Source organism: Panthera leo, chromosome B3, assembly GCF_018350215.1.
Source record: "Panthera leo isolate Ple1 chromosome B3, P.leo_Ple1_pat1.1, whole genome shotgun sequence".
NCBI classification, from domain to species: Eukaryota; Metazoa; Chordata; class Mammalia; order Carnivora; family Felidae; genus Panthera; species Panthera leo.
The window spans coordinates 45,496,134-45,523,775 of record NC_056684.1 but is presented as its reverse complement, the minus strand read 5'-3'; the positions used below and the strand labels follow the sequence as shown (position 1 = coordinate 45,523,775).

At 42.4% G+C, this 27,642-nt stretch overlaps 1 protein-coding gene across 1 annotated transcript; it reads left to right on the top strand.

Annotated features, from left to right (window-relative positions):
- CCNB2 (cyclin B2) lies at nucleotides 1-27,415 on the top strand. Its single transcript, XM_042941876.1, has 9 exons — nucleotides 1-180; nucleotides 3,308-3,436; nucleotides 3,541-3,651; nucleotides 17,961-18,131; nucleotides 18,235-18,393; nucleotides 20,553-20,789; nucleotides 21,094-21,234; nucleotides 25,921-26,031; nucleotides 27,136-27,415. The coding sequence occupies exons 1-9, from the start codon at nucleotides 157-159 to the stop codon at nucleotides 27,244-27,246; spliced, it is 1,194 nt and encodes a 397-aa protein (XP_042797810.1). The 5' UTR covers nucleotides 1-156; the 3' UTR covers nucleotides 27,247-27,415.
- The last annotated feature ends 227 nt before the right edge of the window (nucleotides 27,416-27,642 follow it).

The window sequence follows — 27,642 nt, the reverse complement described above, 5'->3', positions numbered from 1 at the left end:
GGTATTTGAATCCCGTATAACAAGGAGACATTGCGAAGATCCTAAGCAGTGCGGGCTGGAGTGTAGAGCTAACGGCGCCGCGGAAGCTTCTGTCCACCATCTCCGGTCCTCGTCCCTTCCTGGGTCGGGCTGGCACTCTTGCCTGTCCCTTCCCCCATGGCGCTGCTCCGACGCCCGACGGTGAGTGGCCCCAGCCGACTCCTTCTCCCCCCACCTCCCCCCCACTGACCAGCGGCTTTGGCGGAGCAGCCCCCTCACCCGCCTCTAGCTACCCCCTCTCTTCTACGCAGGGCTTCTTCCTCTCAACCGCCGCGCCGCTTTCCCGTTCTGCCGGGCTACCTTTTTTCCCCGCGGCCCAGGCCTGCGGCCTGTCCTCTTTTCGGGCCTCTCCCCTCCTGGGATCCGCTCAGGGTTCCCCGCTTTCGCCCTGGCCAGTCCCAGCCCTAGGGTAGGGAAAGTGTAGGAAAGCGCCTCGTAGGTGGCACCTGTCAAGTGAGCCTTTCCAGCACTGGACTTCTCAGCGAGCAATCCCGTAGTGCTCTTTGTTGTTAGAGTGCTAGCTAAATAAAGGTTGTTGTAATTGCCTTCCCTGTTCTCAAACTCCGTGGTGGGGATGGAGAGCACTGGAAGAAACGCTGTAGGTAGTAAAGTGTTCTGAATGTTTGATCAAGTAACAGTTAAGGATTTTTCACATTTCGCTCTAAGTTTCCCATTTATTTCTCCATAGGAAGTCTCCCAGGCTAAGTTCACTAACGTACAGATTTGTCCCTTTCAAAAATTCAATTTCTTCAATCAAGTGTAAAAGAGATTTTACATTTAATGTAGAACAATATGGCAGACAGAAAGAAGGGTCCAGATTCATTTATTTCATCTTTGCAAAAATCCAAGTGTTAATAGTGTTTTGGAGATATATATATGTATATTATATAGTATTATATATACTTTATTATATATATATATAAATATTTGGAGATATATATATATATAAATATTTGGATATATATATATATATATATATATATATATATATTGTTGTTTTTGTTTTGTTTTGTTTTGTTTTCCTGTGGGCTTGACTTGTACCTGATCTGTTTTTCCTTTGCTGAAAAATAGAGGGCCCTGACACACCTGAGTTCTCTCTTCCTGGCTATAAGGCTGGTTAAAAGCTGCCAGTTTTCTCCTCCATATGGATTTAAACTTAGATTACACATAAGCATTAAAATTTCAAATACTTTTTAAAATTGGCAGTTACTGCTAGAAAAAATTGAAGAGTGTGCTTTTGAGAATCCTAAAAATTGAATGAATGCAATCGGTACTTAATTCTTATCCTTTTGTGGATGTAAGTTAAACTGACAAGTAATTTTTGTCTAATCTGTCCCATGAAGTTCTTCTATAGTCAAATTTTTGTTTTTAAATGTTTATTTATTTATTTTGAGAGAGAGAGAGACAGCATGAGAACATGTGAGCACAAGTAGGGCAGGGGCAGAGAGAGACAAAGAGAGAAAAAGAATCCCAAGGAGGCTCCCCGCTGTCAGTACAGAGACCTCTGTGGCTCCATCCCACCAAATCTTCGGATCATGACCTAAGCCAAAATCAAGAGTCCCATGCTTAACCTACTGGGCCACCCAGGCGCCCCCATAGTCAAATTCTTTCTATTCAGGGAAGGCTTGAGTTTTCTTCTGCCCCTCTGTTCTGGTAGGTCCATTCTGTCCATTGTGGAAGGCCCATTCAAATCGCCTGTTGGGAGATTTTTTTAGGATTGAAAAATTTAGGACTCACAGTTTTTAGGGATAGGACATGCTGTTTTTTTTTCCTCATGAAACGTTCACTTCTATAATAAACTTTTCTGTATGAATTGTTTTTTCTGGCAAGTTTTGTTTCTAAACATACTCTGTCTAAAGCAGGTTAAGGTCATCTAATGGTTTTTTATTTCATACCATTTCAACTTTGTCTGAATTTTAGAGTAAAACTATTTTACCTGTGAAAACTATTTCATTTCTAAATATTCTTTTTTAAGTGTTTATTTATTTCTAATGTTTATTTTTGAGAGAGAGAGAGAGACAGAGTGTGAGCGGGGCAGGTGCAGAGAGGGAGAGGGAGACACAGAATCCAAAGCAGGCTCAAGGTTCTGAGCTGTCAGCACAGAGAGAGAGAGAGAGTGAGCACGCGAGAGCAGGGTAGGGGCAGAGAGAGGGGGACACACGGAGCCCAATGTGGGGCTCAAACTCATGAATTGTGAGCTCATGACCTGAGCCAAAGTTGGACACTTAAGGGACTGTGCCATCCAGATGCCCTCTAAATATTCTTATTTATTTATTTATTTATTTATTTATTTATTTATTTATTTATTTACATTTATTTATTTTTGAGAGACAGAGACAGAGTACAAGTGAGGGATGGGCAGAGAGAAGGAGACACAGAATCCGAAGCAGGCTGTAGGCTCTGAGCTGTCAGCACAGAGCCACACGCGGGGCTTGAACCCACAAACCGCGAGATCATGACCTGAGCCACAGTCGGATGCTCAACGGACTGAGCCACCCAGGTCCCCCAAGATGCTCCCTAAATATTCTTAATATGAGTGTCCCTGCTACAGCAGCCTCATTTTAAAAGGCAGTATCTCTAAAGATCATGTCAATAGGAGCACTTCTTATTTGTAGAATGGCATAAAAATCAAAGCTAGTTTAGGTTTTAAACACTTGGACCTATTAAAGCTTTTAAATAGTGTTTTAATTGTGCTTGTTATTAATCTCTCTAAAGTTTTTAAGTAGATGGGTAGTATACGGAGATCTCTAATAAGTGGGTGCTATGTGAGAAATAATCCCTTATCTGTAAACTTTTTTTTTAATGTTTATTTATTTTTGAGAGAGAGAGAGAGAGAGAGAGAGAGAGAGAGAGAGACAGAGCATGAGTTGGGGAGGGGCAGAGAGAGGGAGACACAGAATCCAAAGCAGGCTCCAGACTCTGAGCTGTCAGCACAGAGCCTGACACGGGGCTCGAACCCATGAACTGTGAGATCATGCCCTGAGCCAAAGTGGGACACTTAACCTACTGAGCCACCCAGGCACCCTCTTTAAACTCTTAATGAATTTTACAGATAAGCTGGGTAAGTGATTTGCCTAATTAAGAGTGATATGATCAATCACTCAGCATTTTTAGACTTTCTAAAATGTAGTTTCTCCCTCTTACAAGTAGATATCCACGTATTCACCTTTCCCAAATCAGTTCTACATTTGGTACCTGACACGAGCAAAGTATTGTAAGTTGTCTTCACTTCTCATTAACTCTTTTTTTCTCGCCCCTCTTTTTTTAGGTGTCCACTGATTTGGAGAATGTAGACACGGGAGTTAATTCTAAAGCTAAGAGTCATGTGACAATGAGGCGGGCAGTTTTAGAAGAAATTGGAAATAGAGTTACGACCAGACCTCCACACATAGCTAAGGTAATAGCCATGAGGACTGTCCATGTGTACACTAGGCTGATTGTGTATAGCTCTGAGGAACACCACTGACTTTCTTGCCCTGTTACATTTCTTTTTCCTTGTAGAAAACTCAGAACACCAAAATACCTGTTCAACCCGCCAAAACAAATGTCAACAAACAACTGAAACCTACTGCTTCCGTGAAACCAGTACAGATGGAAATGTTGGCTCCAAAGGTGGGACGGTTTGTATTTACACATGTACTTAATGAAATAGCTTGTTTTCGGCTAGACTGCAAAGGCACCGTTGTCATCACCGCCACTTTTGAAGAACATTCATAACTAGAGCTCTCCTTTGAAACAGCAGAGTACAAAATGAACATATCCATCCTTTTAGTGATGGTACCTTAATGTTATTCATTACAAAATTTTGCACCGTTTCCCCACATTTTATATATCTCCCTAATCTCATCTGAAGTGAGGGATTCCTCTGCCTTTTTCTCTTCCTCCTCTGCAGAGGAGATGCAGATGTGGACTTCTTATAAAATCATTCAATTTTGGCCGCTTGCATACTCGTTCATACCGTAATGATCCTCTTACTGCGTTTCTTTTGAACATTTTCCTGCAAGGGGGTCATTTTATACTCTCGCATGGATGTTGACTGCAGTGCAGTATGAAACTCTTGTCATATACTGTATTTAATGTAACTAGCAATAAGGCAGCAGAGGAAGGGGTCTCTGTCTGCAGACAGCTTGACCTAGAATGAAACAAAGCATTCCTAAGCTTACTTTTGTGTGGAAAAGCAAAGAACTGTCCATAAGTGCTTTGAAGTGACAAAAAATACACCAATACCAGTTGTGGGCACCTTCCAACGTTCTGAAAAATCACTGATTTCTGCTAAGCACCACAGCCTGAAACCGAGCATCTGAGCATGGGAGACCATCATCCACATTCCTGTGGGGAGTGAGAGAGACGAGAACCATTGGCTCAGTTGTGATCATGTGATGTTCAGCACCACGTAGTACTCGTATTGCAAGACATCGCTCATTTATCAAGTTAAAATTTATTAGAAATGTTTGCTCATCTTGCAGAACATTTGCAGAACAAGTTACTCGCAGTCCAAGGTTTTACTCTATATATAATATACAGTAATAACATTTATAACATTGTTTGAAAATTTTCAAAATAACACATTGGATATATTTGAGAAATATATGTATTGACCACTTAATAAACACATCCAGTAGTGTTAAGGCTGATAAAGAGATATCTTGCCTTGATATCTCTCTTATCCAGAAGGAGCATATGTACCTAAAATTAAATTAGTAATCCCAGGGAATGATGCCAGATGCCCCTGGGCAATGGATGATTGAGCATCAAATGTCTGGGGTAGATGGAAGTACCATCTTTCAGAAGGTGCTTGTACAGGAGGGAGAGAACACTAAGGGATGGAGTGGTTGGAGGAAACTTCATAGGTGGGATTTTTAAGGATAGGGAGATGCTAATAGTAAAGAGCACCTTATAGGGAACAAAGCACAACAAGAATCAAGGCACCAAAGCAGAAATAGGCCTATAATTTTGTCCTGTGGGTAAAGAGTCAGCACATCTAAGCTGGGTCAGAAGATTTGTGTGAGTAAGCAGAAAATAAAGTTGGGGAAAAGGTTGCATTTGGATTTGAAAGCCTTGGAACTTGGATTTTATCCCATTAGGCAGTGAGGGAAGCTGTGAGGAGGTGGGAAATGATGAAAGCAGTGTAGACTGGCCATGGAAGGGACATAAATTAGGAGGTATTGCAATTGTCCATGCTAGAGCTGATGAGGGTCTTGAACTAGCTCAGATAACCCCTAAGCACTCACCCATATATGCCAGTGTCTGTAGGTGCTAAGAAACAACATTGAATATGTTGGGGTGTACCCGCTCCTTTCAGGGACATAGTGCTGTATTTAGAAGGAATTCTTTAGCTGTGTTGCTTGGAGTGAAGGAATAAGAATAAGGAATAATTTAAAAAATGGGAAAGTCAGGAAAGGGAGGGGAAGTTCTGGGGAAGGCGGCTCATTTGGCTTTAGATTTGTTGAGGTGACAGAAACATCCACCGGGAAATGCAGTCACAAATACACCAGCAACATCTGAAGGAGAGGGGCCGACTTGTGAGCCTTCTCCTTGCAGGTGATGGTTGCAAGCATGTTGTTATTAGAAAGCCAGGAGAGAGCATCAGATCAAGAGGTAAAGCTCGGCACAAATACTCAAGACTGACCTTCCTTTCATAGGCCTTTCCTTGAAGGTTTCTAGTGACATCCTAAATGCTAAACCCAAAGCAGCTTTTCAGCCTTATCTCCAGACCATTATGCAGAATTTTATTTGGGTGGCTGTTTGAATGTGGTTCCTCCCACCTGTCAGGAAGGCAATTTGGCAGTGTTATTTCAAATGGTTATTCTCCATACCTGTTTTTAAAATTTATCCTAAGAAAATGATTAGAGGGACACCGAGGACTTTTCATTAGTTCTGAAATGAATATCTCTTATATAATAGGGAAATATTAGGAGATCAGTTAAAGTTATTTATTTATTTATATTCAAGTAAATTAACAGAGTGTTACATTAGTATCAGATGTACGATATAGTGATTCAACAATTCCATACATTAGTCAGTGCTCCTCATGATATGTGTACCCTTAATTCCCTTCACCTGTTTCACCCATCTCCCACCCACTTCCCCTCTAGCAACTACCAGTTTGTTCTCTGTACTTAAAAGTCTGTTTTTTGTTTGTCTCTTTTTTGTTTTTCCCTTATTTATTTATTTACTTACTTATTTAGTAATCTCTACACCCAACTGGGACTTGACTCACAAGTCCAAGATCAAGAGTCACATGCTCCATATCTTTTTTCTTTGTTCGTTTGTTTTGTTTTTCTTTTCTTTTTTTTTTTTTTTAATTTTTTTTAAATGTTTATTTTCGAGAGAGACGGTGAGTGGTGGAGGGGCAAATAGAGAGGGAGACACAGAATCCGAAGCAGACTCCAGGCTCTGAGCTGTCAGCACAGAATCCTAGGTGGGGCTCAAACCCACGAACCTCTGAGATCATGACTGAAGTCGGCCGCTTGACCGACTGAGCCACCCAGGTGCTTCTCTTTCGTTTCTTAAAATCTGCATATTAGTGAAATCACATGGTATTTGTCTTTCTCTGACTTACTTCATTTAGCATTAGACCCTCTAGTTCCATCCATGTTCTTCCAAATAGCAACGTTTTATTCTTTTTTTTATGGCTGAGTAATATTCCTCTGTGTGTCAGAGGTGTGTGTGTGTGTGTGTGTGTGTGTGTGTGTGTACACACCACATCTTTATTCATTCATCTATGGATGGACATGTGGCTATTGTAAATAATGTTGCAGTGAATGTAGGGGTGCTGGGACACCTGGGTGTCTCGGTTAAGCAACTGACTCTTGATTTCAGCTCCAGTCATGATCTTGTCGTTTGTGGATTCAAGTCCCAAGGCGGGCTCCATACTGATGTGCAGAGCCTGTTTGATGTTTTTCTCTCTGTCTCTCTCTCTCTCTCTGACCCTCCCCCCTCTCAAAAATAAACAAATAAATAAACAAGCTTTAAACATAGGGGTACACATATCTTTTCATCTTCTTTGGGTAAATATCCAGTAGTTCCATTACTGGATCAGCTTAAATGCCATTTGCCCTTAGCAAAGTGTCAACACTAAGGCAGCTGAGCTCCCAGAGGAAGGTCACTTTGCCTGTCTCAAGGACTTGTCAATGTGCTGTAAGTTGTAAGGAAATTTAATTTTCTTCTTTTGTCTTTATATCCCACATCATTCCCCTGAACAATTTTGACCCTTAAATCTTCAAGGTTGCTGAGGGTGGAAGGTCTTATCTTCTGTAACTTCTTCCTCCTGAATATGTAGCATAGAGATGTCCTTACCTATGGGTCAACAGTGGTCAATTGGGGATATATATATATATATATATATATATATATATATATATACATACATACACACACACACACACACACACACATATATGGCAGAGGCCTTTGAATCCAAGGGAGACCACATGTATGGATCTTCTGAGTGGAAAGGATCATCTGTCAGCTTCAAGTTATGGTAATGAAGGAGTCTCAGCACCAGGTGAAGAGACATGAGAGAAAACAGCAAAACATGATTAAAATTAACAAAAAGAAAATGAAGCCCAAATAAGAGTCCTTTGATAGTTGACAAAAATCCTCCTCCAGTCCAGGAGTTTAACCAATCATTAAAGGGAAGAGAGGGATCCTTTAAGGCACCAGTTTGAGTGATCATGTCAGTTAGAAACCCAGAAATATTTTTGTGGTAATTTAGAATGTATACGTAGTATTCTGTTTTTAGAATAGCACAAGTTCCACCTTGTGCAGCAGTTAAAACATCTAATGTCATCTTGTTTGGTAAAACTGCTTTACACATCTGTGTTACGTCAGTATTTAATAGGGAAATGCTATTTTGAGTGTCATTTAGGGCTTTGACTATGTTTATTAAGAACTTCATCTGTCAAACAATATCCTCCAGTCCTAAAGAGGTAACAAAGATGGATGCTAGGTGGTCATACCAATGAAACACACAGTGTGTCTGCTGTTGTTGTTGTTGTTGTTGTTTTTAAAGTTTATGTATTTATTTTGAGAGAGAGTACGAGTGGGGGAGGGGCAGAGAGCGGGAGAGAGCGGATCCCAAGCACACTCTGCACTGCCCTCGTGGAGCCCAGTGTGGGGCTTGATCCACACTGGATCAAGATTGCGAGATCATGACCTGAGCCCAAATCAGGAGTTGGACACTTACTTGACTTAGCCACCTAGGTGCCCCTGTGTCCACTGTTGTTTTAAATTTGGAAGGTTGGCTGGTTTGGTGAAGGTTTTAATAATGCATTCGTGCATTCGGGAAAAACCCAGAGTACAGTGGCCTATCCAGCCTGGGTGGGGGAAGCTATGGCAACTAGTTAGAGCTGCATAGCCACTGGGTCCCTTAGGAGCCAGTCATCTAATTCTGGGCCTCGTTGAACAGGAGGCAGGATTTCACGGGCCATTCGATTTTGGAGGACCATCTTTCCACAGGACTGTGGTTGTCAGGCTGAATGTAAATAGTAATTTTTTAAGGCCCAAACTATTTGCTCAGTTATTAATGCGATAAAAAGATGGTCCATTGTTACTTTGTAGGGACCAGGGGAATCCAAAACTAGGGCAGTTTCTTCTAGCAAGGTTTTTGTCACCTCAGTGGCCTTTTTACTCAAATCAGTAGCCTGGAATAAACTCTATATTACCTTCTGTTGGTTATTTGGCAGGGGGTGGGTGGATAAAGATTTTCCCCTTATTATTAACAAGCTAGTCCTGTGCAATTTTTTTTTTTTCTTTTAAATATCCTCAGTTCTTGGGCTATGTGGTTTCTTGGTCTGAATAGACTGGAATTAAGGTGTTTTTTTGTTTTTTTTTTTAGAGAGAAAGAGAGCACATATGTGAGCAGGGGAGGGGCAGAGAGGAGGACAGAAGATCTGACAGCTCAGTGCTGATAGCAGAGAACCTGACATGGGGCTTGAACTCATGAACTGTCAGGTCGTGACCTGACCTGAAGTTAACCAGCTGAGCCATCCAGGTGTCCCTGGAGTTATGGACTTTATTGGAGTTGAGACTGCTATAAAACTTTTGCCAAGTTGTTGGCATAGAATCTATGACCTATAGATTCTAAGGTCATATCCTTTTGATGTCCTTTGAGGTGAATTACAGCTACCTCCTTAGGTAGGTGTACAGTCTCAAGAAGAGTAATAATTTGGGGGCCATGTTTGATTAGAGAGTGATGGCTTGATTATAATCCCCTTTTCTTCCAAATCGCTCTGTGGTCATGTAGGACTAGGAAGGCCTATTTAGAGTCAGTAAAGATAATAATTTTGAGGCCCTTTGCCAATTGTAAAGCATGAATGAGTGCTATTAACTCGGCTTTTTGGGCAGGTGTATTTGCCTGGAGGGCTTTGGACTCCACAGTCCAAAGTCCACAGTTAGACTGACTTTAGCATACCCAGCTTTTCTTGTCTTTTTTTTCTGTGAAACTACTGCCATTAGAAACTACTGCATTTTCAATAGGGAAATCTCTTAACTCTGATTGGCTAGAATAAACAAGATCAATAATCTCTGAGCAGTCATGTTCTAACACAGAAGTATGATGATCCGGCTCAGGCAAAGAGTATCTGGGTTTAAAATGTGATAAGTTTTATTTCAGGTGTATCTCTAAACATAGTCTGTGTTTAGTAAGTTGACCTCCCTTCATCCATTGATAGCCTTTGGGTCTCTAAGACATTCTGGACCTGATGTAGAGTCATTACTGTCAGGGACTGTCACATAGTAAGTTTTGAGGCTTCTTTGACCTCAAAATTGAGGTTAAAGCCTCTATTTGCAGGTGGACATCAAAAGAGGTAGTCCCTGGGACAAATATGACTAAGGAATAAAACCATCAAGAAGCCTTCTTTGTTTGAGGCCCAGCCTTAACAGTATCCTAATTATGAGGAATCATTGCTAGAGTTTCCTCTAGCAGTGTAGGTTTATGAGGAGGAATGGGCCTATTCAGACGATCATCATCCAATATTTCCAGAGGAGATTTATTAACCTGGTTGGTGGTTAGACACATTCTGCAAGAGGCCCTAAGGTCCAGATCCTGATTTAGGGCCATAAAAGCCTGGACACAAGGGGCTTCAGTCCATTTGTCCTGCTTCTTGCATAAGAGATATAACCAATAGATCCTACTAAGGCCATGGAGTGTTACAGAATATCAGTCCTTTCCTAAATTTTGCAATCTGAATTGTTTCCAGTGGGTTAAAAGGCATTCCAAGAGAATCCTTGGGGACTGAAGAAGCTCCCATGCTCCTAGAAAAGCAAAGAGGGTCCACTACCAAAATTTCCCCCTGACTCCCAGGTGGCATCCCACGCAAGATATGTCAAAGGTTCTGCGTGTCCAAAGTGACCTGCGGCATCCCTGGAATGAAAATTGCTATTGATTACCATACTCCTTTGCCTTGAAGGCAGTGCTGCCCTAAAAAGCCCTGTGAAAGGCCCTGTGGAAGTGATGCTAGTGTCCTCTGCTTCCCCATTGCCTCTTAGGCTACAAATGGGTGCCTGGCATATGGACCACAATACTGTGCCATGCCTTGAAAGCCATGCCATAAAAGGCTGTGCCTTGAAGAACATGCCGTGAAGGCCATGCTTTAGTTGACCTTGCCTTGACAAGAATGCTGTGAAGGCCCTGCTTTAGTTTGACTTGCCTTGAGGAACCTGCCACTTTTAACCCATGAAAAACACTAAAGTTTTACAAGGGGAAATTACCCAGTTTTGTAGTTCAAGTAGTTAGTTGGGAGAACAGTAAAGAAAGAAATCCATCATGGTCTAAGCGACATTCCAACACATGGAGTCTTTACACCCAACTTCTCCAGGAGACAGTCCTCAGTTGGTCTTTAATTCAATCGGGTACTGGTTTCGGCTGGCTCTGAGTGGACATTTTGCGGCCAGACCAGAGATACGGAGATATGGAGAAGATCACATGAGACCAGTGAGGAGGGAACCTCACACAGGAGTCTTAAGATGGCAGCCATGCTAGTCGCTTGGGTGGCTGTCCCGTGCCCAAGACAGGCAGCTTTGCATAAGGACAGAAATAAAGAGAGGGCATCAAGTTTCTGGGTCTTATTACCATTCCAGCCATGGTACTAACTTCCAGCCAAAGGCAGGCTTTCTCCTCCCTGTGGAGTAGCCACGGGCTAGAGGATTGCAGCCTGAGTAATTGACTTGAAAGTGTTCCAATAAGACTATGCTCTTTGAAAAGCCCCTGAAATGAAAGTAAAGGAAAAGAGAAAATACCAAGTTGGTTTTGAGGCTCAGAGTCCAGATGAGAAGGCTCAGTCCCATGTTGGACGCCAAATGATGTGAAAAATGGGGTTAGGAGCCCAAGAAAGAATTTTTGAGACATTTTTGGTGCAAAAAGGTGGTTTTATTAAACCACCACAGGACCTGTGGGCAGGAAGAACTGCACTGGGGATGTGACCGGGGAAAGATTATATGCTTGCAAGTTGGGAGGGGGTTAGGGATAGGGTAAGTCTCTATGGCTTTAAGGACCTTGAGGGACTAGTTGCTGTTAGGGAAAGGTCATTCGTTACTATTTAGTAAAAAGCTCAGTTATGAGACCCTTCAGATGTATGTCAGGGGGCCATAAACTTGGAGTGTGTATGATTGCCAACATATATCTTGTTGGGCGGGGGTAGAGATAAAGGAATTTCTACATGTTAAAGTAGACTTATGGGTTCCTAGGAGGTTGGGCTAAGATTGCCTTTTGCCCTTAGCAAAGTGTCAACATCAAGGCTGCTGAGTTTGCAGACGAAGGTCACTCTGCCTATCTCAAGGACTTGTCAATGTGCTGTAAGTTGAAAGGAAATTTAATTTTCTTCTTTTGCCTTTGTTTGCCACATCAGTTATTTTTGCGTATGACGTTTGGCTTAAAATTTTCAGTCTTTTCACCATAGGTACATATTAATCTTCCAGTTGGAGAAGAAGGGAAATTAAAAGAAAAAAACCAAAAATGTTATGAACAAAACAGAGGAGAAATTTCTTCCTATGACCTCTGCAACTCCACTCTTTCTGAGTTACCCTGCATTTCCTTGGTGACTCCTTTTGTTCTAGCTTCCTGACAAAATTGAGGCCACTGTGTTTCAGATAAAGAATTATGGACCTGTAACTCAGTTGATACAAATATCACTTCTGTGGCTAAAATGTGCTTCTCGTTTTATTAGATGTCAGGGATTAATGAACAATACTTCCAATTCAAATAGACATTTCTCTGAGAAATGTAATGTAGAAGAGATGATTAAGTCCACAGTTTAGGGGGAGTCCCCTCATGCTGGCAGATGAGCCTCTCTGCCTGCCTGGCTCTGATCAGCCTTTTGGCTTTTACTTTGTCATCTGCTGTATCTGCAGTCATTGCTGCTCCTTTATAGCCAGTCCCTGGAGGTGTGGAAATGCCAGTTGAGCACAGGGTTCTAGCAGCAGTGAGCCCTGGAAAATTTATAAGCCGTGTGCTCATGAAAGCAGATGTTCCCAGCCAAATCCATACTGTCCTCTGCAAAACTGGAGGGCAGGTTTCTTTCCTCGTAGAAGATGAAGCAACTGAATCACAAAGGGCTCTGGCTGAGAACTTGAAAGGGTTTCCGCTGTTCACAGGTGTTTGCAGAAGCTTATTATACTGCAATTTTGGGAGAAAACAGTGTTCTTGTTATTGCTGTTTTATTTTATTTATTTTTTTGCTGACCAAAGAGGCTTTGGCAAACACTGAGTTGTGTGAAAGGAAGAAGGCTTTGTCCTAGCCACATTGTTTGCTGAGTACCGGGGAAACCAGTTGAATGAGCCACCAGCTCTGTCCAAAAGGAACCCCAGTCAATTGGAGGAATGTCAGAGCACACATTAAAACAGGGTGTAGCAGAGATAGATGCACACTGAGGAGAGCTGCTGGGGAGTCAGAGTTAGAAATTCAGATGAGGTTTTAGACTTACGATTTGATGTAAACACTAAATTCAGTAGTAGTTGTGGGTCGCTCTGATTGGATGGGGGTGCCATCAAACATGGGACATTTGGGTGGGGGCTGGTGGCATGGGTGGTGAAAGAATTCACCCAAGGCAGAACAAAAGAGAGGAAAGTTTATTAAATACACCACAAGGGAGGAGCGCCTAGGTGGCTGAGTCAGTTAAGCGCCCAGCTCTTGATTTTGGCTCTTGATCTTGGCTCTTGATCTCAGAGTTTGTGAGTTCAATCCCCACACTGGGCTCTGTGCTGACAGTGTGGAGCCTGCTTGGGATTCACTCTCTCCCTCTCTCTCTGCCCCTCCCCCACTTGCACTCTCCCTCTCTCTCTCAAACTAAATAAATAAACTTAAAAAAAATTTAAAAAAATACACTGCAAGGGAGCGGTTGGGCAGGACAGCAAAGGAGAGACTGTGGGGAGGTGGTGGTGAGGGGCCACAGTTAAAGGGCGGAGTGAGGGAGTATGGGACTTTTGGAATTTTCCCTTTTTTGGTAATCTTAGGAACTGTGCCTGGTTGTAATTGGTCAGTTAGAGCCTATGGTGAGTTGCTTAATGAGCCCGTTTCCATTGCTTGTTTGCACTCAGCTTGGTGGTCACTGTGGGCCCTTTTGCCTTGATCAAGTTTCATTGCTCAAGCCTGTTGCATAAAAGTGGCCTCTACAATAGTCAGTATTCAGCTATGAGAATGTTTTATGGCTTAACTATCCTTAATACAAAAACAAGATATAAAAGGGAAATAAGCACAACTATTCACATTTTTTAAAAAGAAGAGTTCCTTTTTAGGTGCCTGACTGGCTTAGTCAGTGGAGTGTGTGAGTCTTGATCTCAGGGTTGGAGATTCAAGCCCCATGTTGGGTGTAGAGTTTACTTAAAAACAAGATTTTTATTTTTATTTATTTTTTTAGTTTTTATTTGAGAGAGAGAGAGAGAGAGAGAGAGAGAGAATCTCAAGTAGGCTCCAAGCTCAGCACAGAGGTCAATGCGGGGCTCGATCCCACGACCCTGGGATCATGACCTGAGCCTAAGTCAAGAGTTGGTCGCTCAACCGACTGAGCCATCCAGGTGCCCCAATAAATAAAATCTTAAAAAAAAAAAAAAAAGTGCTTTTTATTTTTAATAACACAAGAAACATAGTCATAACAGCAAAAGACTACAGAAATACATCAGGTATATAGAATAAAAGCTCATTTTGGGGGTGCCAGTTAAGCGTCCAACTCTTGATTTCAGCTCAGGTCATGATTTCATGGCTCATGAGTTGGAGCTCCAGGTCGGGCTCTGTATCGGCAGTGCAGATCCTGTTTGGGACTCTCTCTCTCTGCCCTTCCCCCACTCATGTGTGTGCTCACACTCTATCAAAAAATAAATAATGTAAAATAAGCATTGAAAAAAAGTTCATTCTTACTATCCCTACCCTCCAAATTCCAGTTCAGTGTATTCCCTAAAGCTATTCCCAGTACTTGATTTTGCCCTTCTGCAATTGTGTGTGCCTTTGTGTGTAGAAGTACACACTTACTGCTACAAATCATGAGCTGTCTAATCGGAAGCATCAGTTTTTCTGGGAGTCCTTTCTTGTACTTAATTGACATTGTTTATCATAAATTTAGTAAATAAGGGAAGTCTGTTTTATCAAAACTCATGCAAACACCTACACATTTGCATGTTAATAGTAATACCTTCTGTCAACAAACCCACCTCAGTAGTAGAATTTCAGTGGCCTTTACTCAGACTATCTACTACAGGAGCTTATCAAGTTCAGCAAAATCTCACATCTTTATTATTTTTGATATGACTTTTCAGTTGTCTCTGACAACTGACAGAACTCATTCATTAATCTAATTTGAAGATTTTTATTCTCAGACTACTTTTGTCATACAAAAGTTTCTGATGGTTAGTTAACTAGTTTCTTAGCTTTTTAGTTCTTTTTTTTAATGTTTTTTTTTTTTCTTTTTGAGAGAGAGAGAATGAGTGGGGGAGAGTCAGAGAGAGAGGGAGACACAGAATCTGAAGCAGGATCCAGGCTCTCAGCTGTCATTACAGAGCCTGACACAGGGCTTAAAGCTATGAACTGCAAGATCATGACCTGAGCTGAAGTCGGATGCTCAACTGACTGAGTCACCCAGGCGCCCCAACTTTTTAGTTTTTTAGGACGTAGGATTACATAGTTGGCACCTAGGGCTTAGGCTACTGTCTGCACAGGATTTTATAATTAAATTTTGTTGGAGTCCAAAAGGAATGCTTTCAAGAAATTCTAAATTAAGGGCCAGAGCAATTAGCCATGTCTTATCCTGGTGGCTTTGGGATATGGCTAAACTCAGGTGTACTTCTGAATAGACACAGGGAAACATTTCAGGCTGCTAAGGCAGCACACACAGTGCATGACTTTATTTTAAAAAAAAAAATTTTTTTTTAAACGTTTATTTATTTTTGAGACAGAGAGAGACAGAGCATGAACAGGGGAGGGGCAGAGAGAGAGGGAGACACAGAATCTGAAACAGGCTCCAGGCTCTGAGCGGTCAGCACAGAGCCCCACGCGGGGCTTGAACTCACAGACCGTGAGATCATGACCTGAGCCGAAGTCAGACGCTTAACCGACCAAGCCACCCAGGCGCCCCAACAGTGCATGACTTTAATCTCTGCCTCCTTAAACCAGCCTTCTAGTACTGACTGCACTTCCCTGAGAGAGAGTGATGAACCTTGTCCTTGAAACATAAACATATCCTTGAACTTAACCAAGCTGTGTGTGCTTATTAAAATGCCCATCTGGGGGCGCCTGGGTGACTCAGTCGGTTGGGCGGCCGACTTCGGCTCAGGTCATGATCTCGTGATCAGTGAGTTTGAGCCCTGTGTCGGGCTCTGTGCTGACAGCTCAGAATCCGGAGCCTGTTTCAGATTCTGTGTCTCCCTCTTTCTGACTCTCCCCCGTTCATGCTCTGTCTCTCTGTCTCAAAAATAAATAAACGTTAAAAAAAAAAAAAAAAAAAGCCCATCTTTTTTAGCTACTCTTTTTTTTTTTTTTTTTGATAGAACGTGCCTGAATGTGTGAGCAGGGCAGGGGCAGAGGGAGAAGGAGAGAGAGAATCCTAAGCAGGCTCCATACCCAACACAGGGCCTGACGTGGGGCTCGATCTCACAACTGTGTGATCACGACCTGGACCAAAATCAAGAGTTGGATGCTTAACTGACTAAGCCACCCAAACACCCCAACACCTTTTTTTTTTTTTTTTTTTTTTTTTTAAAGATTTTATTTTTAAGTAATCTCTACATCCAACAGGGGGCTCAAACCCCCAACCCCAATTTCAAGAGTCTGTTGCTCCACCAACTGAGCCAGCCAGGTGCCTCTGATTCTAGCCACTCTTGCTCCATTCCTTCAGTGGGTTCACTTCCCTTCGGGTAAAATCTAAACTCCCTAGCAAGGTTCTTGCTCACCTTTCCAGCCCATCTTCTCTCACATCATGCACTACATCCCACCATTCCAAATCAGCGTGTACTTCCCAAGACTTATCTTTATTTCTTGGCTTCCTCTGGGACTTTGTGCTTGTCTACCTTTTGCCTATTCATTTGCCTTGAGGTCTCATCTTCTCTGGTAACCTTATCTAGGTTTTTCCCTGGTACCCCAAGTAGCTCTTATTCATTCTAGTCCCTTGAGGTTCTTAAATTCTTGAATAAGTGGCATGCATACCTGCATAACTTGCTCAGCTGACCCTTCCTCAGTTTAAGAACTTTGGTGTTTGAGGAAAGGATGTGATCTGAACTGCTATAAATATTTTCCTGCTGCTGCTGTTACTGTTTTATCCTTCTCTAAGACTGGAAACTATAATCACTGAGCTTTAATATAAATTAAAATGGTTTGTTTATTATACATCCTTCTTTTTCTATATTTTATTTCTTTAATACCCAGTCTCTATAGTCTAGCAGTCCTGTTAGGTTTTACTTTGAGAAGTATCTCTTATTCTTTTGAAAAGTAATGGTTTATTTATACTTCATTACCAAATGCTTGTTTTTAACTTACTTTATAAATTTTTAATTTGTGTGACTTTAATAGCCACCCAGTCAGCATAAGAAAATACTGGGTGTGTGCTTACTCAGTCTTTGCTTCCTCCTCCTATTTTATTCATAGGCTGGAATGTGCTTTTCTGCTTTTTAGTTGCCAGTTTCTCAATTTAGAATAAATTATTTTACGAGAGGAAATCTTTATACTCGCAGAAGAGGCTACAGCTGAGGTGAACTATCAGCTCTAAGAGTCTCTTAACCCAGGTGTCTAAGTTTCTTTCATTGAATAAATATTTAGTGAGCACCTACTATGTGTCAGGGATGATATAGGTATTTGAGATACCTTAGGGACCAAAATCAGTTTAAATAAATGTAAGCTTATAGAGTTTACACTCTAGCAGACATAGACAGAAAATAATATACATCGTATATTAGTAAACTCCATAATCTGTTAGAAGGTTATAGGTTCTATGGGGAAAAACACAGTAAGAGGAATGAAATGTGGTGGGGGTGGTGATAGGTGGCAGACAGTGATTTAAAATGGGGGGTCAGGATATACCTAATTGAGAAGGTAACTTTTAAACTAAAAGTTTACCCACAGGGGTGCAGGGACAAGAGCTTCTGTGAAGAGGGAGCCCACTTGCAGTGAGGGAGGCTGCAGTGAAGCAAACCAAGGGCAGGGAAATAGGAGGCGGTCAGCAGAGGAAGAGGAGAAAGCCAGATCATGCTAGGCCCACAGGCCATGGTGAGGACTTAAGGTTTTCCCTCGGAGTGAAATTACAGAACTTTAAACAGAGGAGTATATCCCTAAAAACTTCATCTACTACATCTTGAGTTAGTCACCTCTTACTCTGAAATTTGTTTGTTTTGGCTTTCACATATTTTAAAAATGCATATGCTACTTTTAAAACCAGTTGCCTCTGCATGTATTTGGCTATGATTAATGATTAAGGCTACTGCACATTAATTTGTCCATGTAGGGTCCTGCTCCCCCAGAGGAGGATATCTCCATGAAGGAAGAGAACCTCTGCCAAGCTTTCTCTGATGCCTTGCTCTGCAAAATCGAGGATATTGATAATGAGGACTGGGAGAACCCTCAGCTCTGCAGCGACTATGTTAAGGATATCTACCAGTATCTAAGGCAGCTTGAGGTGAGTGGGCCTCTGGGTGTTGGTTGTGCAAGCAATGTGGAATTCACCACACAGCTGGGAAGGAAATGAGGTCAGCTTTTTAAACTTTTCATTCCGTCAACAGGTTCTGCAATCCATAAATCCACGCTTCTTAGATGGAAGGGAGATAAACGGACGCATGCGCGCCATCCTGGTGGACTGGCTGGTGCAAGTCCACTCCAAGTTTAGGCTGCTGCAGGAGACCCTGTACATGTGCGTCGCCATCATGGATCGATTTTTACAGGTGAGTGTGGCTTCAGGGACTGTAGCAGTGCGCACTGGAATTGCATTGTGCAATACCAAAGGGTGGTACCTTGAAGAAAAGACCCAAAGTCACTTTGTGAGAAACCGAGGAACTTCATGTGCCAGAAGGGAAAGTAGCCAAGTGTGTCAGACCTCTGGTGATGCTGACCAGTGCTGGGCGTTTGTGTCAGGTCAGCCTGCAGAGAAATGCTGGGGGCCCCAGGGAGGGAGACGCTGCATTGCCAGTCATTCATCAGAGGAAACATACCAACACGAGGTCTGAAGGTCAGCCCAAGCCTGTGGTGCCTTTGGATATTGGTTTTCCGGGTCTGCTTAATTGATTTTGTAATTTGGTGCTCTCTGTTGTTAAGTTTCCTCATCTGAAAAATGAGGAATTTAGCTAGAGAATGTTGCAGTATCCAGCCAGCTGTTGCATGAATCGCTATAGAAAGGAGAGGAGGCAGAATTTTTTAAAGGGGGATTGGGAGTATGTGTGGGGAGTATACTGAGTTATGGAGGTCTAAAGTAGAGGAATGTAAGAAATTAAGCTGAGAGGCAGGAGTGGTCATCAAAATAGTTATCACCTGGTGTCCTAAAACCCTAACCAGTTAGAGGAAATGCCAGATAGAAAGCACTAGTGTTATCCATCAGGCAGTAGCCCTACTGCAGATAAGGATTTATGTATTTAAAGTTGACATTTATGATATAACTCAAGTGCAAATTCTGCCCAACAATACAGTAATAATTGTATTTATTATAATGATGACCCTGAGATACCACAAAATCCTACGAAACCATAGATTCAGTGGTTTGCATTATACATTCCTCATGGGGTAGGAAAGCAGTCAGATTTTAGGTAGATTTTAAAAAATGAGAGTTGAAGCAAGAAAAGCGAAGTCCCAGTTTAAAAGAAAAAGAAGGGGTGCCTGGGTGGCTCAGTCGGTTGAGGGTCCGACTTTGGCTCAGGTCATGATCTCGTGGCTCCCTCAGTTCGAGCCGCATGTCAGGCTCTGTGCTGATAGCTCAGAACCTGGAGCCTGCTTTGGATTCTGTGTCTTCTCTCTCTCTCTCTCTCTCTCTCTCTCTCTCTCTCTCTCTCTCTCTCTCTCTCCCCCTTCTCTGCTCATGTTCTGTCTCTCTCTGTCTCAAAAATAAATAAATGTAAAAAAAAAAAAAAAAAAAACTTTAAAAGAAAAAGAAAATGAAGGGAAACACTCATACCCCGGACTGAGATTTCCCCTGACTCTGAAGCATCTTTGAAGATACCTCAGGTTGAATAATGAGCGTACTTTTGGTAATGAATGATTAAGGAAATGTTTGAGATAGCCCCTTCCACATCCCTAGGCATCCATTATTTAACCCTGCTTTTTGGCTTGACCTTATCTTTTTTTTTTTTTTTTAATTTTTTTTTTTTTTCAACATTTTTTATTTATTTTTGGGACAGAGAGAGACAGAGCATGAATGGGGGAGGGGCAGAGAGAGAGGGAGACACAGAATCAGAAACAGGCTCCAGGCTCCGAGCCATCAGCCCAGAGCCTGACGCGGGGCTCGAACTCACGGACCGCGAAATCGTGACCTGGCTGAAGTCGGACGCTTAACCGACTGCGCCACCCAGGCACCCCTGGCTTGACCTTATCTTGATTCAGACTGTGTGGAGTGCCATGTTGGGACTTCCCCCAGATGTTCAAGCCAGGATGATGAGACTGGAGCACAGACCAGGAGCTTGGTTCTCAGGCTTATTTCTTCCCTACTGAGAAGCTGAGTGATCTTGGGCTAGTGTCTGAATCTCTTCTCAGCCCATCTCTTTGTATGTGGAGAAAAATACATATACTTCCTAGGATTTTTGCGAGGATTCAGTGAGATGATTACTGAAATCTTTGCACTGTGCTTGGCACAGAGTGAATACTCAGTAATCTCTACACCCAATGTGGGGCTTGAACCCACAACCCTGAAATCAAGAGTCACATGCTCCACCTAGTGAGCCAGCCAGGAGCCCCTGACGGTACCTGCAATTAATACACAGTTTACCTGTGCTCGTAAGAGGGGGATGAGGAGAGACGATGTGTACTTCTGCAGGACGTGATTCGCTCTCACTTTCTTCCCCCCAGTGCCCCAGTCCTCTGGTTGGACATAACTTTTGACACCTTCTTCTTCAATTAGGTTCAACCGGTTTCCCGTAAGAAGCTTCAACTGGTTGGAATTACGGCTCTGCTCTTGGCTTCCAAATATGAAGAGATGTTTTCTCCAAATATCGAAGACTTTGTTTACATCACAGACAATGCTTATACAAGCTCCCAAATCCGAGAAATGGAAACATTGATTTTGAAAGAACTGAAATTTGAGTTGGGTCGACCTTTGCCACTGCACTTCTTAAGGCGGGCCTCAAAAGCTGGGGAGGTAAGTGCCTCCGATTCCATATGAGACTTTATTTTCCCCCTGTTGTCTTATGCTAGAAACATTGATCCAATTAAAGGAAAACTTAAAAATTTATGGAAAATATGTTCTCATTAAGTCCTAATGTTTTATCTCCTCAATTCTTAAAAGACCTCATGCTCTGTGTTTTTAATATTCTGTGGAATAGGGCACTTGCTGGGAAGGACGGGTGAATTGAGTGGATTTCAGCTCCTAGGCCTTCACCTGTGATTTTGCAAGACAGTGATAATAGCTGTGCTTCTTACTGCTGTGGGCTATTCAATCCTAGGTCGATGTGGAACAGCATACTTTAGCCAAATACCTGATGGAGCTGACTCTCATTGACTATGACATGGTGCATTATCACCCTTCGAAGGTGGCAGCGGCTGCATCCTGCCTGTCCCAGAAAGTTATAGGCCAAGGAAAATGGGTGAGTGTTGCGTTAAGAAGAAATTTTAGACCCTCTGGATATGAAAGGTCTTACCATTTTCACCACAGTGTTGTTAAAGCAATTGTTAAAATCCAGAAGCCTAAAAGAAAGCTGCTTGGAATGCTTCAGATGTAGACTAGGTAAGCACACCATGGCACCCAGGTGCTAACTATACAGTTGTGAAGGCTGCGCACGGCTGCCTACAACTGGTATGCTAAGGTTTCTGGGATCTTTGGTTAAATGAAACCAGCAAGGCGTCAAGCATCTAAGACAAAAGCAGGGCCAAGGCCCAACTGATTGAGCCAGTAAAGGTAAAAAGGAGCCACTTTTAGGTTTATACAAGTAGCCAAAGCTGCCAGCAACTGTGGTCCTTATCTCACGCACCAAAACGGACAAGAACCAAAACGAAAGGGGCCAGGTGACTGCAGTGGGAGTCGTGGGATACCCTTTTGCGAAGGAGCCAACTCTAGACTGGTACTAAGCAGTTTTATCATCTGTAGTTGTGCCCCAAGAGCAGCAGAACAAAAGCCTCCTCAGAGCCCAGGTGTTAAGAAACTGTCTCAAGATAGCCTCTCAGGGGAGATATGGAGGAGGGTGGGAGCTGCTCTTCCCAGCCTCCCTCCCCTCACATTCCAGGAGGATCACCAAGCATTCTGCCAAGACACATCAGCTGGGCTTCAAGCCTTTGCCTGGCCCTATGTGGCTGCCTGCAAGCTTGCCAGAACACCATGGCAGGGCTGTCCCTCCACACATTTTATGTAAGAAAGAAGGGGAATAAGAGAGAGAGAGACAGTACGTATGTGTGCTTAGGTATTTCCTAATAAAAAAAAAACAAAACAAAAAAACAGGAAGAATAGACCAGAAACTAATGGAAATGATACCTGTGGGGTTGGGTGGGAACAGGGTAGAAGGCTGGGGATGGGAGCAAGACTTGTGGTTGTAATTTTTTATCAGCTGTATACAATATAATGTAACTTTTTTGATTTCTGAACAATATGAGTGTTTATGCAAACCCTAACTGAAATTAAACAGAAACAACAATGTCACCATATATCAAACTGGTAATAGAACACTGAGGGAAGAATTACTTTATCTGGTTAGATAAAACAAAGGACTAAAAGAGGTAACATACTTAAAGTTTACTTGGGAGATGTATTGTTAGTAGTAATCTGTTATTATAATTGTGAAACTATTTAGGAATATTAGGGTAAAACAAACATTCAATGTTATTAAGGACTAAAATTTTCACAATAAGAAGAGGGATAATATTAACAATTAAAAACAAAGGAAAACCCCTATGGCGTTAAATCTATTTTGGAAATATCGGTAAATTAATCATGAGAGGGCCCGGAAACAGTGATAACCCAGTAGCAATGATCATACCTAGTGCCCACATAATGGATACTAAGTACCATTACCCACTAGGAACTAGGCTACCTTTGAGAGATAGCTGCTCTCAGGGTTGGGGGAGAAGAAGTATAAGGTGAGCCTAGATCAGTTTGTAATAGACACCAAGCAAATTCTCAAGGATCAGTGGGGGTCATGTGAAAAGGACATAGGAACTGGCTTGAAAGGGCTCTTGCTGACTCAATCTGAGCATTGTAAAGAATAGTGACAGGGGCGCCTGGGTGGCTCAGTCAGTTAAGCATCTGACTTCGGTTCAGGTCATGATCTTGCAGTTTGTGAGTTCGAGGCCTGCGTCGGGCTCTGTGCTGACAGCTCAGAGCCTGGAGCCTGCTTTGGATTCTGTGTCTCCCTCTCTCTCTGCCCCTCCCCCACTTGTGCTCTGTCTCTCTCTGTCTCTCAGAAATGAATAAATGTAAAAAAAAAAAAAAAAAAAAAGAATAGTGACAGTAATAGATTGTAATGCATTTTTAAAAAATGTTTATTTGTTGAGAGAGAGAGATGGAGGATGAGGCAGGCTCTGTGCTGACAACAGAGAGCCTAATAACAGGGCTCAAACTCATAAACTGTGATATGACCTGAGCTGAAGTCAGACACTTAACCAATTGAGCCACCAGGCACCCTGATTGTAACACATTTTTAAAAATCCATGCATTTATAATGATACAAAAGAAAGAATGGAAGAGGGGCTCTTTATTATTATTATTTTTTAATCAGGATACCAGCTAATTAAAGCAGAAAGAATGGTAGAGTTAGAAATCAAATTTTAGGGGCGCCTGGGTGGCTCAGTTGATGAAGCCTCTGACCCTTGGTTTTGGCTCAGGTTGTGATCCCACAGTGCTTGAGATGAGCCCCTGTATCGGGCTCTGCACTGACAGCACGGAGCCTGCTTAGGAATCTCTCTCTCCCCCCTTGCCTGCTCGTGCACACACACGCTCTCTCAAAATACATATTAAAAAAAATAAATTAAATTTTAACCCCTAATGTAAAAACTGATTCAAGTGAGGATCGACTGATGCTCATATCATTAGGTGAGGTAATTCTGGAGGACAAGATTCACATGGTCTCAAAATATCACCTCAGAGGTATGTAATAATGCTGAAGAAAGCTGTACCTTTATGATAGGGAGTCTGCAAATTACCACCTTAACCTGGTGATCAAGCTTGGCATCACCAGTGGTAGGAGCACCTGACTTGACCTATGTTCTGGTGCAATAAGAAGTAATGCATTATCATCTCCATGAAATTCATGCCCCAGATGTTTGACACGAATCCAGTCATCAGGAAACACTCAGATTTAAATGTGGGATGTTCTAAAAGTAACTGGCCTGGACTCTTCAAGTTGTCATTTAAAGCCAAGAAAATAGGAGTTGTTTTAAGTAAAAAACCCCCCAAAGATCAGATATACTGCATGTACCTTAATTGGACCTGGATCTAAAAAGACAAATCCATGAAAGATGTTTTTGGAACAGTTGGAGAAATTTGAATATAGACTGTATTCTAGATGATACTGTGGAAATGTTGATTTTTTTATGTGTAAAGCTTTGTGTCTAGACAGGAAAATACTATTTAGGGGATGTTTCTGAAGCATTTAGAAGTGATGTGTAATGGTGTCTGCAACTCATTGTCAAATAGTTCAAAAATTGTGTGTGAATACATACATACACAATTCCTGCTAAACCATTTGCAACTGAGTTAGCTGCAGACACCATGAGAGAGAAAACGAGAAAGTGGAAAAATGTTAATAGGAATCTGAATCTGCACAAAAGATGTACAGATGTTCATTACGTTATCTCATTTTTTCTGAAATAATTTGAAATTTTTTGAAATAAAAAACTTGAGGGAACAAGGCTGCTGGTACATGGATGATACAGGGTCCTGGTACCAGTGGCTCATTTTAGCTAAGTTACTTTCCTCTGGGACATGTCTTCTTTGGGCTCTGAACCTACTAGCTCTAGGTCTCCTCGTTTTCTGGGAATTGACTTGAAAATGCCGGTGGTTGTGTGTTATTTCAGAATTAATCTTGCTTTGTTCTTTTTTTCTTTAAATCATTTTAGGATTGGGGCACATGGCAGCCTCAGTGGGTACAGCATGAGACTCTTGATCTCAGAGTTGTGGATTCAAGCCCCACATTGGGCAGGAGCCTACTTTAAATTAATAAAAAAAATACTTTAGGAATAAGATTAAATTGTGACTGGGGCGCCTGGATGGCCCAGTTAGTTGAGCATCTGACTCTTGATTTCAGCTCAGGTCATGATTCCAGGATTGTGGGATTGAGCCCTGTGTCAGGTTCTACCGCCGAGAGTGGAGCCTGCTTAAGATTCTCTCTCTCTGCCCCTCTCCCCTGCTCACGTGCACTCCCTCTCTCTCTCTTAAAAAAAAAAAAAAGTAAGAAAGAAAAAGATTAAATTATGATTTATCTTCCCAATTAGATTGTACATATGAGACAGATGTACTTTGGCTTTTAGAATTTTATCACAGAACTGAAATAAAGTTAGCTTACCTGTCTTCACACATGATAGATCTTACTGCCAATCAACAACTGTCCTTTTGCTTGACCTTTGTTCTCCAGGAGGCTAGGTCACAAAGCCTCTACCCCTAGAGGCTTCTCTGCTCTCTGTTCTCCAGTGCTTAACTACACAGTGCCCAACGAGAGAATCCCGGGCAGTCTTTAGTTCTCCTGGATTTTGTAGAATAGATTGCTGCCCATGGCCTAATTTATTCTTAATAATGAACCTCTTTCCCTAACAATATGGGTATCAGCTCTGTCCAGCTCCCCACCAGCCACTGTCCAGTAGGGCTTTGATTGGGGCAGGGGGGGCGGTGGTGGTATGTGTGAGATGTGCTTGTCCCAGGTCTCTGCCATTACTCTGAAAGGGGCTTTCCTTTGCTGGGTTTTATTTTTACTCTGCCCCACTTTCCATCCCCCCACTCCCACCCCGGTGTGGTGATAGAAGCATGAAAGCTTTGTTACTTGGAGTACCCTACATACCCCTGCAACCTTTTTAAAAAAAAATAATAATTATGGGAACTTTGTCACTTGATTTAGCTGAAGTTGCACAGTGTCTTAATTTAGTCTTGCTCAGAGCCAGAGTCATCTGCATTTACTGGCTGCTTTGCTGGTACAATGGTAGTGTTTAGGGCTGTTACTGAATTTTACAAAAGTAAGAATATCATTGTATAGCTTTTACGCAAGTGATAAGTGATGTTAGCATGTATAAGATGTGCTCTTCTAAAGAAGCGGAGGCTTTATCTTGCGCCTTCTCTCTTCATTGTGTTCCAGAACTTAAAACAGCAGTATTACACTGGATACACAGAGAATGAAGTATTGGAAGTCATGCAGCACATGGCCAAAAATGTCGTGAAAGTTAACGAAAACTTAACGAAATTCATCGTAAGTACTCCTCCCCCAACCGTGGAAAGCATTAGATTATGGGTTTTGTGAATGAGAGTATGTGTACGTATGTGCGTTTGCGTTTTCATGTAAACGTAATATTGGCATATGTGAGAGTCTATTTTAGCACGAACTCTTTTCTAGTCCAGCAGGGGATGGATGGAGCGTACTGACGTATCCGAAAAGCAGACTTTCTTCAAAACTAAGTAGCTAGGCTAACCAGGTCCAGGCCCCAGGTAGTCAGCCAGATGGCCATTCAGTGTGTCTCCCCACCTTGTCCCAGCATCCTGGGCGGGGCACTCAGCATCAGGGAAGGCGCTCCCCATGTCATCTGGAACAGCAAGGGCCCACATCAAAGGGCTCTGTGAAGACTCGGGTTTTGGGGTGGGATCACTCAGGGCCTTTGTCCAGGATCTTTTGGGACAGTGACCAAATCATGGTGAAGAGGGAGGGGCAAGAAGCCCATTCAGAAAGCCTCCTCGGGGTCTGGTATCTGTCTCTGTGGGGCCCACCTGAGAGGAGGAGTCAGAGGAGATTGGGTGCTCTCCTGTGCTTGTGTGATGCCGAGTATCACCACAGGTGTGGTGACAAAGAGCAAGGCATTTGTGCCAAGCGTCCTCACCCCCGGTTCCTTGCATGTAGTTTCTGTATGATTTAGCACACCATGGAAGTGTGACATGTTTTCAGTCCTTAGGGTATTGTTGTCTGGGACCCGCTAAGCACTGGTTGCCACTTGCTTTTATTGCCAGTTGTTGCTGCCGGTCCTGGCAGACCTGTTCTGTCGTGATGGTGCTTAGGTATGATAAACACAGCTCCTACCTCCCAACCCTCTGGCAACATAGGAGAGAGAGCCTGCTCCTTGGACCTTGACACCATTTATTCCTCCATCACCTGTGCTACCAGCTGGGCTTTATCCTTTGCTAGGCATGGAAGGAAATTGTCGGGTGCAACACATTATGACCTCAGAGCTCTAGCTGGCTTCAGTGATTCATCGCACTAGTTGGAGATTGTGGGTCTGGCCCTTAAATACTTGTGAATTAGACTAGGAACATGGTATAAGGTAGGGGGTCCTGATGCGTGCTTAATCACAGATGACTTCTGCAGGCCATCAAGAATAAGTATGCAAGCAGCAAACTCCTGAAGATCAGCACGATTCCTCAGCTGAACTCAAAAGCCATCCAAGAGCTTGCGTCCCCTCTGATGGGACGGTCCTAGGCTGCCGTGGCCCTCAGGGAAGAGTGCTTCATTTGGGTGCTTTGACTTGCCGATTTGGAACTCTTCACTTTGTACATAGTCGTCTGGTCTATTTCATGAAACCTTTTCTTAGACCTATTTTCTAAATGTATATTGAGGAAAAATAAAGCTATTAATTTTTCTTCAGGTATCCTATGTGTATTTATTTCTTTTTGAGCTATTATGAGAAGCATGTAAATTATTGCCTTTATGGCTTTGGGAAAGATCTTCCTGCCACTTTCTCAAATGGAAAAACTAGAACTTGGCTTCAGTGAATGCTAACCCATTCTTAAACTTCTGAGATATAAAAAGATTCATGATGAAATTTGAAAACGGGAGGATAACTATGACTGTTCCTTTTCAGAATGTACTCAACTA

What these genes read in the sequence shown, in the direction of transcription:
- CCNB2 (XM_042941876.1), top strand. Translation starts at nt 157, where the DNA reads ATGGCGCTGCTCCGACGCCCGACG. An exon ending in CGCTGCTCCGACGCCCGACG is followed by an intron (nt 181 to 3,307) that starts GTGAGTGGCCCC and finishes CTCTTTTTTTAG; the next exon opens with GTGTCCACTGATTTGGAGAA. An exon ending in TCATGGATCGATTTTTACAG is followed by an intron (nt 18,394 to 20,552) that starts GTGAGTGTGGCT and finishes TTCTTCAATTAG; the next exon opens with GTTCAACCGGTTTCCCGTAA.